This window comes from Halichondria panicea, chromosome 2, assembly GCF_963675165.1.
Source record: "Halichondria panicea chromosome 2, odHalPani1.1, whole genome shotgun sequence".
In the NCBI taxonomy this organism is placed as follows: Eukaryota; Metazoa; Porifera; class Demospongiae; order Suberitida; family Halichondriidae; genus Halichondria; species Halichondria panicea.
Window position 1 is genome coordinate 7276234 of NC_087378.1, and position 9671 is coordinate 7285904.

Below are 9671 nucleotides of genomic sequence, written 5' to 3' on the forward strand. Positions count from 1 at the left end.
GAGAGACAATTAACAAGAACAACACTTTTGTCAACAGGAGGAGCCTTGGTCCTACCTAGCTTGTAGTCCATTAAAAAGGGTAGCAACTGATATAGCAGAGAGACTTGCCATACCCCGTTGGGAACCAGCCCTTCCCTCAAACAGGAGCTTGAGAGCCTGGGCCTGTTCTGCCATGAGAGTGAGGCCATCTTGCTTCAAACAAGATAACGCGTTGCATGCCATAGCTAGCTAGTTATAAATTGAGAACATGACACGGAGCTACATTACTGTAAGTTTTACGGGAGTAAAATGCCTCTACGTACACCTTTAGTATTACAGAAAAAAAGCAGGAAACAAAATGTGAAGAATCTCTGCTTTAGTTTCCGGTTCCTGCCACGCCCAGATACAATCAATACCAGGCCGTATTTTTCAACTTCGTTCTATTAAAAAAAAATCGGCCTGGGACCGAGGCTACATGTACACTAGTTCATAAGTGTGTAGACCAGTGTATACCTACAGAGCCTATCATGTGGTTCCACTGTGTACACGTAGTGGTTGTCTTACTTACATGCAGTTTCTGTATTAAATAAGTTCAAGTGAGGTGAATCGGTGAAAGGGTTGTACATCATATTGTATTATGACGGTAAAAATTACACATGTACATGTATAGAGAATGAAGTATCAAGTCATAATAATGTTACTATAACACACATAGCTGAGAGGTGAAAGATGCATGCTATATAATTATGAGTGAAACAAAGAAAGAGTTAATAACACAAGAACTTAATCTAACTTAGACTTATAATCTATCGAGAAACATCTTGCCAGTGATTTAGCTACCTGGTACACAAGAAACAATAACAAGCAACTAACCACACTCAACACACAGTAAACATCCAAGTTATAATACTGCACCCAACTCCAGTTGTACTTGACATAGGCAGGAGCGAGGTGGCTGTAATCCACCATCTCGTAGAATTCAACCAGTTCAGCTGCTCTGTGACTGCCTCCGGAGAAATAGAACATCAGTTGTAGCCTCTGTGCTTGTTCCCTCATGTATGTTGTATCAACACTCTTGATTGCTTGAGACATACTCTCGGGAGAAAATGATTTTCCAACAAAAAGTGATTGAAAATAAGTGTATAACGATACACCCACACCCGCAGTTTGTATTTTGGCTGACATCTCGTAATGATCGAAACTATATGGTAGACACACAATTGGCAGTGCGTTGTAGAGACTTTCTTGCACACCGTTCATACCACAATGGAGGATAGTTAGGGAAATCGAAGGATGCTTCAGAACCATTTGTTGTGAAACCCACTCGGCAAGATAGAATCGGTTTGGGTCAATATCAATATCCTTCAAAATATCGCGATTACTCATTCGCAGTGACCACACGGCATCGTATTTGGTTGCCATAACTCCTTGTACAAGCGATTGTGCCATGTCGCTTGTAATGTATCCAGTAGTACCCATACTGATATAGATAACACTTCTGTTTTCCCGTACGTTCAGCCATTTGGATAGGGTTGGGTCTAGATCAGGAGAGGAGCTCATTAAAACAGGACCAACGTAGTGGGCAAGAGGACCAATAGTTTTTGGAAAATCGAAACCCAAAACAGACGTAACAATGAGTGGAAAACGCATTCCAGGGTACGTTATCAAGTTATCGTTTCCGAGGACAACGCTGAAGTTCTTGTCAAGAGCGCAAACTCCTTCAAAACTAGTTCGAAATTTTAATAAAAATATCGGTTGTAAAACAGCGTTGAATAAACGTTCTAAGAAAGACAAGTCATCTGTTTGATCTAGTGGGGCCAGGGGAACTGTCCATTGAGGTATCAGTGCAGTGAGGGGGGCTAAGTATGAGGTGAAGAGGATTGTTTTGATTCCCAGTTTTGAAAAGTAGACGGCAATTGGTAGAGTGTTCATGTCAACGATAATTATGTCATATTGTGAAATTCCCATCAATTCCATTTGATCCTTAACTTGTACGTTAGTGGGCGGGATTGCTCCCATGTATCGGGTGAGCAGTTCCATGTTTATGGTGTTGACTGCGAATTCTCGAATCAAATTTTCGTAATCTTGCTGCGACATAGTGTCGTAGCCGGCACTGACAAACTTAACACCAACACGTTCGGCCAACTTTGGAAGAATCTTGGAGCCTTGCATCACAGTAGTGCACAAGGTAACATTGTGGCCTCTCTTTACAAGGGTCTCTCCTAAGCCCATCAAAGGGAAAAGGTGTCCAGGAAAGTAGGCAGCAGCCATGAGTATATTCAATGGTCTCAACTTGTCCTGCAAAGCTTCAATGCCAGGCGACACCTCTGTTGTATCCAGTCCCGGTGGAACATGATAACTGTTAAATCCGTGCACTAAAAGAAGTACATTTAAAACAACGAACGCAACTAGCAGTCTCGAGTACATCTTGGAGGTTTGTAGAGCCGTACTAGCTAGCTGTAGTTTCTTTAGTAAACTGAAGGGCACGCCAAGGCACGTCTAGGGAGTGGCAAAAGAGAAAATCTCATGATTTCTACGCTCCTAGTGACGTGACGTTGCATGCGCATAGTGACAGAACAAGGTCTAGCCCCACCCCTCTTTCCTGAACAGTTTGTCAACAGAGCATGCAAGTGCAAGTGAGAAGAAGGTACGAAAGTTGAAAGGTAGGTGTGAGCTAACTAGCTAGATTTATTATAAAATTTATGCACTCCTGATTTTAGTATGGCTCAAAAATATACCCCTCATCAAGAGCTAAGCGAAATTTGCACTGAGCTATGGAAGCTGGATGAAAATAGGCTCACACCAGGAAAAGATTACAGCATTAATCTACAAGGAGGTATTTATATCTAGCTGTATTAAGATGGTCTCATGATAATAATAGTAATACGGTAGACATACCTTGTTGGTACGTGCAATAAAATGTTAATACTCCAGGGACCAAGAGTTACTGGCGTGATGACAAAGCAAAGGAGCCATTGTTTACGAGTGTGAATGACGACGTCTTGAGAAAGCCGACCTTCAGTAGGTTCATTGCTCTGTTGGACAACTATGAGACGAGTACTGGATTGAGCGAGACAGTCACACAGGAGGAGGTCAAGGAGAACCAGCTATTCATTGACAGTATCTGTGAGACTAAGGTATTAATTGTATATTTAATAGGTGTAGGAAAAATATTCTATCTTCTGTACTACCAGGAGTATACACATAAATTATTTATGAACTTGTGGTAACTGTACCTATTGTTCTATTGTGGTGATATCATACTAATTTGTGGTATGTGTTTCTAAGGTTACCAGTCCACACTGGCCAAAATGTTCAAACCTATCATAAAAATATGTGATCTTATAAATTACTTTGATCTCAGGTTATGAAACGAGCTCATGAGTATCTGGTCTCTAAAAGAAAGTCTGAGCGAGACATTTGGAAGTTCAAGCATCAGCTCTACAACCTTTGGTTCAAATTGTACCGTCGTACAAGAGGCAGCCGAGCTCTGGATTCGTCCGGTTTTGAGCACGTTTTTGTGGGAGAGACTCGAGACAAAGGTGACGTTATAGGCTTCCATAACTGGATTCAGTTCTATCTCCAGGAGAAAGCTGGAAATGTGGACTATCAAGGTTACATCCTTGGGAAGAGGGTAGGTTAAACATGACTTGTATGAATTTGTGGTAGCAACGCTATGATGCTATGATGCTATGATACGCCTTCCTTGCCTGGCATCCTATATTGTGTTTGTGGTTCCTTTGTAGCCTGAGCTACGTGAAAGTTCACATCTTATCACTATCAAGTTCAAATGGAACAGAGAGGTCAGTTAACAATAATTATGATTGTAGATACATGCATCCACATGCACCTTTTCCACCTTGCAGGTGAAACCGATGGGATCTACATTTGTTGGTACTAGCCCTGAGTTTGAGGTGGCCCTCTACACCATCTGCTTCCTCTGTGCACCAGAAACCACCACTGACATCCAGATAGAAGACTATGAGGTGGTGATTACCTGCTACAAACATGGAGCCAACCTAGGAACCTCTTTCCCCAAAGAGGCTGCAGATTAACGCACCACTAATGTACGTATAGAGACAATGAACTGATAGATATACATGTAACAGGTAGTCTTTACCAAAATCAATCTCAATGCAATTGCAAGAATTATTTGCAAAAATATTCAAGTAACAAGAATTTGAACTGACAAAATTGAAGCATAATTATTTTGTGATAAGTGTTCTGTGTGCTAGTAATAGTTTCTAGATATCGCTGCACCTCCATACCTATAAGGGGGGAATGTCATTAGCCACAATGTTCAAACATGAGTACTTAATTAATTTGTTGGCTAACATGGGAGACCACAATAAGCGTTTCAAAAGGCAAAAGCCTTGTATGGTTTACTTAATCTCACCAATAATTAAGAAAAGCTAGCCTATAATATTCCACTTACTTTGCTGTCCAGTCTGTTCTGCCGTGTATTCCACCCTTTCTGTGACCAGAAGCCACAGACGAATGATAACCTCCACCAGATAAGGCATTATTAGAAGCCCTAGGTGGTGGTTTCCATGACACTTCCCCTCTCCCTAGCCCAGTAGTAGAGCTCTTTTTCCAGGGCTCATATTTGGTTTTATTGTCAGCATCCAGGCTGGGTAGTTGGTGACGATGGGCTGACACTCGTGGTGGTCGGGTTTGTTCTGAGAGTGGGGTGGACAAGTTATGATAACACAAACCTACAAGTTTCACTGTGTGTATAATAACATGTGCTCCTCTGATAATAGTCGTGGTGGCGGTGTTTGGACATTTTGACTGCATCTGATTGCAATTACACACATGAATACGATTATTCACTCCACCGTTGGGGGTATGTTATAGTTATAACACGGGCACAAGGGATGTATGGAATATATTGCACTGAAGCACGAGGGCGCCAGCCCCGAGGGATGAGTGCAATATATGCCATGCAGCCCGAGTGCACGTGTTATAACTAGTTTATATCCCGAGGGCATAGCAACATAACACTGTCCTAGTAACACAATATATATAAACAGCACAAAAAAAGACAGAAACAACTCTAGACACAGCTCCATCTCTTCTCTCTTCTAGACGCCAGTATCTGCAGCGTATAAGATTGGCATGACCGACGAATGGCTTGACACAAAATTGTTGGAGTTTTAACTGAAATCTGCAAAACAGCCCCACCCCACTTCTGGTGCTGCAAAACAGCCCCGCCCCACTTACTGCTGCAAAGAAACAGCCCCACCCCACTACTCAGTGAATACTAGCTGCTGGTCTATGCTCGGCCTCATAACCAAACCAAGAAAGCTCGCTTCTACACTGCTGCAAAACAGCTCATGCCCCCAGCAAAAAGAGCCACTTCTAGTGCTACGGTGAAGCAGAATTGACATGCATCACGATGTCGAGGACTAGGTCGATCTAGGAACACAGAATCTTCCACAAAATAAATCTTGGACAATTTTAAAACCTGTACGGTTGCAAGAAGAAACTCCAGCAGTGCTGAACATTCATTCCTGCATGGCTGGACATACTTTGATACATGTTATTTCTCATGCGTATTAATTTAATTTAAATTTAATTGTCTGTCTAATTGCCAGAGGGGCGTTTTGCGGTCAGTGCAATATGACTTTGCGGTCAGTGCAATATGACTTTCAGCAGTGCAATATGCTTCATATTGCACTTGGCAACAACGTAGCAACGGGATATAAGTGTAGAATACCTCTGCTCTGTTGCTGTGGCCATCTAGGTGCACTGCTGCCAAACCCCAGGCCATGTCCACTGGTCCCTTGTCCACTGCCTCCTCCACTCACTGGGGAGTAGCGGGCCCGGCTCACATAGAACTGGGCCACCTCTGCCTTGTTGGGTTGGTGTGGCTTGCTTTGAACAGCTCCAGACAGATTACTGTATATATAGAGGGGAAGCAAGCATCACATGTATGTGTGTGGTGACAACAGTAAAAAACATGCAGTTGCAAATGATAATTTACCTCAACAGGTACATTTTACATAAGGAATTGTGTTACATTTATAAGCAATAGTGTAGCGCTGCATTCGTTACGAAAAACTTGATGACTGTTCATAATATTAAGCATAACAGCCATAAGTACAGACATACGTGTACGTAGAACAGGAATGCACCAACATACTGTTGATATAAACAGCTTTCTGTTTGCATAAACTTGAGCGTGGCTCATGCATGTACAGTACTAGGTGTATCCTTCTTACGTTCTCTTGGAATGAGTAGTATCTTGAATTTCATCAAGATCGATGCTATCCTTTGTCCCTCGTCGTCCAATGGTGCCCATCGGTGGTTTAGACCTGAGCACTGGGTTGAACGAGGTTCTGTGCTGCTTCCCGTTCACTTCCCTCCCCCCTAACGAGGGCAGCACATGTGCTGGAGATTGTTGCTCAAACTTGGACCTCCCAAGCACTTTAGACTTCACATTCTCGATACCAGCACTGATTTCTGATGAGGTTCGTTTGTGAATCGGCTCATGAATCTGATTAGCAAGGTCCATGTTGATGACGGGTGGTCTCCTCAAGTTGTGGCCATGTTGAGTGAGTGCTACTGGTTGTGGAGGGTGCACTGTAGTCGTGGACTGTGAGGCAGTGGTTAGAGATTGGCCAACTTGAAAGAACTTGAAACGAAGTGCCTGTATACATATGAAAGTAACATGTGAATTTACCGACTGCTTTGTGCAAAGCAGGTACATAATATGCAAAACAGCAGATTGATAGTACAGAGTTACCCAAACTAGAACTAGTAGAGTAAGCTTTCACTCACTTGAGCTGAAGTAGGTCTTTTCTTGGGATTCCACTGTAGCAGCTCTGATATGAGATGAATGCCATCAGCGGAGGCTTCCTTTATGATACCAGTGAGGCTGGTAAGCACATACAAGGGGAGTTTGCAGTTCATATTCGCAGCCAGCTTCAAACCTTCGGCCCAGATAGTCTGTGCAGGGGTAAAAGAAGACTTACAATAAACTCAAAATCATAATACATACATGTACATCTGTAGTACATGTAAACACAGCATCTGCACAGCATCACTACACAGCATCACTACACAGCATCACTACACAGCATCACTGCACATCATCGCTACACAATGTATGTGCTAACTAAACAAGGGTTTCTTCTGTTATTAGCACAAAATGGATACAGCCAATAGTATAGAAAATTGACATAACCTTGTTTCCTTAAAAGGCTTCCATACAGTATAACAGAATTGCTAGAGTTCTATGCAGCCGCAGCATAGCATGCTATACACTAAGACGTACCTTGTCTGGTGTGCCTAGTATAGTGCATATTTTGTGGAGTTGATCGAGCTCAGTTTTCCCCGGGAAGAGTGGTCTAAGAGTGTACACCTCTACAATGATGCAGCCCACAGCCCACAAATCAACGGGGGAATTGTAAGTGGTGGAGTGGAGGCACAACTCTGGGGCTCTATACCTGCAGAGGGCACATGTATAATTATGGTGTGTTGAAGGAAGTTAGAAGTCACATGTGTACACAGTACACACGCACACACCTGTATACCCCCGGCCACAACAGACTTAAACAAACTGTTTTGTAGTCTTTTTGATTCTTTGATTGACTTAAAGACTTCTGTGTATATAACCTAGCTGCACCTAGATGTACATATTGATACTGCCTTCTAAGGTAGACTACATGCTTGTGTTGCAGTACATGGTCAATGCTTGTGTAAACTACCATAGTAAACTTACCACCTGGTGGACACATATTCAGTGAAAGGTGGCCTGCTCCGTATCTCTCTGGCCAGTCCAAAGTCAGCAATCTTGACCACCTCTCCTGTGCAGAGCAAGTTCTCAGGCTTTAGGTCACGATGAAAGAATCCTGGAGAACAATTAAACTAGTAAAATGTACGATACAGAATATTTTGCTGGTGAAAAGCGAATGAGCTAAAAGCAGAAAATGACTTGTGTGACCCTTTACAATCAAATTATTGCGTTCTGGCAAGGATCGTGTGTATTTACTATTAGATTTTGCGATTTTATTGTTGCGAAATGATCAACCCTCGCAAAGTTCGCATAATTTTTTTTTTTTATGTTTGATGCTCGCAAAACATTCTAGTAATACGATCATGCAGCCTCCACACATACATGCTTACACTAGATGTAACTGAGTGCACTTTCATATTACACATAAACAAACATTCCAAAGAATGGAGCTAACGGCCGGCCGCTACTCTCACCATGTTTGTGCATGTATGTGAGTCCTTGTAGTAGCTGGTAGGCAATGTTACGTACGGTAGCCTCAGGGAACCGAGTGGTTCGATTCTTGGTCACCTCGTACAGATTCTCTTTCATGAACTCAAACACAAAGTAGAGTTTGTTGTCCTCGCGAAGCAACTCCTTCAACTGTACAATGTTGGGGTGCTTAAGCTTCATCAGAGACTGCAGGGGGGATAAAATTAATGAAGATATAAGATACATGTCAGAGTGTCATACACGGGGGGGGATATCCCCCGTCTGGCTCAAATTTCCCCCCTCTAAAATATTTATTCAGGTACTAGTATGACTGAGTACTGAGTACATGGTATATGCAAAAAGGCAACCCCAAAACCCACCAGAATTCACCTAAAGATCATTTAAATTTGACCAAGCATTCCTGGATTTCCATAGCCGGCGATGTTGCATACTAACATCTAGGGTATTGAAATAACAGTTGACCTATTTTGCTACCTAAATTTTCTGTGCCTTTTAGACCCCCCCCCCCTTTCAAAGTGTGACTTTATTTCTCCCCCTCTACTTCAATCCTGTATATAATAATTATGGCACCCTGCATGCATCAAGCGATGAATTGTGGTCATGATCTTTACCTAATCTAAGCTCCCGCACATGTACAATGTATGAGTTTGAGATTTACCTTAACCTCTCTAAGATTGACGCATTCATCCCAATCCTTGTACTCTCTCTTCATCCTGTAAAGCACACAACGCACACACAGTCAATGAAATGTAACTACAGAGCACTTGTGTATGTAATAGATAATTATAGGAGACGGAGTATTTTATAAAGAATACAGGCACAAGCACGAGGGTGAGTTGCCTGTATATATATTGCATAAAACACGAGGATTCTCATGCTATAATTTGTGTTTTATATTACGACGACCCTTTACCAAATTATACCTCGAGGCTATACAGCCATGTAATATAATACGGAAGGGACTGTATGACTTTTATTACACGTTTTTCGTTTTTTAACCTTGACACAACGTGGTATACACTCAGGCACACTCACATTTTAATGGCAACTGTATCCCCGGACACACGGTGTTTGCCCAAATGAACACATCCAAACGTGCCATCACCCAGCTGTCTGAGTAGCACATAGTCCTTCATCTCATAGATCTCTGTCTGATAGTTGTGTATACTGTAGGAGGGATGTGGTGCACTAGTACATGCAGTATACACACCACGTGTGTGTGTGTGTGTGTGTGTGTGTAGCAATCAGTTCTGTAAATAACATCTACAAAAACACAGCCTATACTCACTTGGTTTCTTGAAAGACTTGAATCTTGGGAGATGGATGTCTACTAAGCTAGAACAAAACGGAGAGCTCCACCCCACCAGTACCAGTCATTTGATTGATGATCCCTCTCTGTAACGTGAACGTGTGAAAGAAAAACATTGTTTGCCATGGCAACAACATTAACACCCACTCAACA

General features: G+C 42.3%; 3 protein-coding genes across 3 annotated transcripts; 1 reads left to right on the top strand and 2 right to left on the bottom strand.

Annotated features, from left to right (window-relative positions):
- Window positions 1–585: 585 nt before the first annotated feature.
- Window positions 586–2515, bottom strand: LOC135332057 (2-hydroxyacylsphingosine 1-beta-galactosyltransferase-like). The gene has a single exon (XM_064527372.1). The coding sequence runs from the start codon at window positions 2404–2406 to the stop codon at window positions 763–765; it is 1644 nt and encodes a 547-aa protein (XP_064383442.1). The 5' UTR covers window positions 2407–2515; the 3' UTR covers window positions 586–762.
- Window positions 2516–4173, top strand: LOC135332083 (uridylate-specific endoribonuclease B-like). Its single transcript, XM_064527408.1, has 6 exons — window positions 2516–2642; window positions 2700–2815; window positions 2914–3116; window positions 3344–3613; window positions 3726–3782; window positions 3846–4173. The coding sequence occupies exons 2-6, from the start codon at window positions 2701–2703 to the stop codon at window positions 4032–4034; spliced, it is 834 nt and encodes a 277-aa protein (XP_064383478.1). The 5' UTR covers window positions 2516–2642; window position 2700; the 3' UTR covers window positions 4035–4173.
- On the bottom strand, window positions 4111–9655 carry LOC135332056 (serine/threonine-protein kinase dyf-5-like). Its single transcript, XM_064527371.1, has 11 exons — window positions 9498–9655; window positions 9245–9376; window positions 8868–8922; window positions 8194–8395; window positions 7706–7835; window positions 7259–7430; window positions 6763–6930; window positions 6204–6631; window positions 5699–5880; window positions 4415–4658; window positions 4111–4247 (listed from the first exon to the last, which is right to left on the bottom strand). Exons 2-11 carry the CDS (start codon window positions 9343–9345, stop codon window positions 4211–4213), a joined length of 1719 nt encoding a protein of 572 aa, XP_064383441.1. The 5' UTR covers window positions 9346–9376; window positions 9498–9655; the 3' UTR covers window positions 4111–4210.
- Between the last annotated feature and the right edge of the window lie 16 nt (window positions 9656–9671).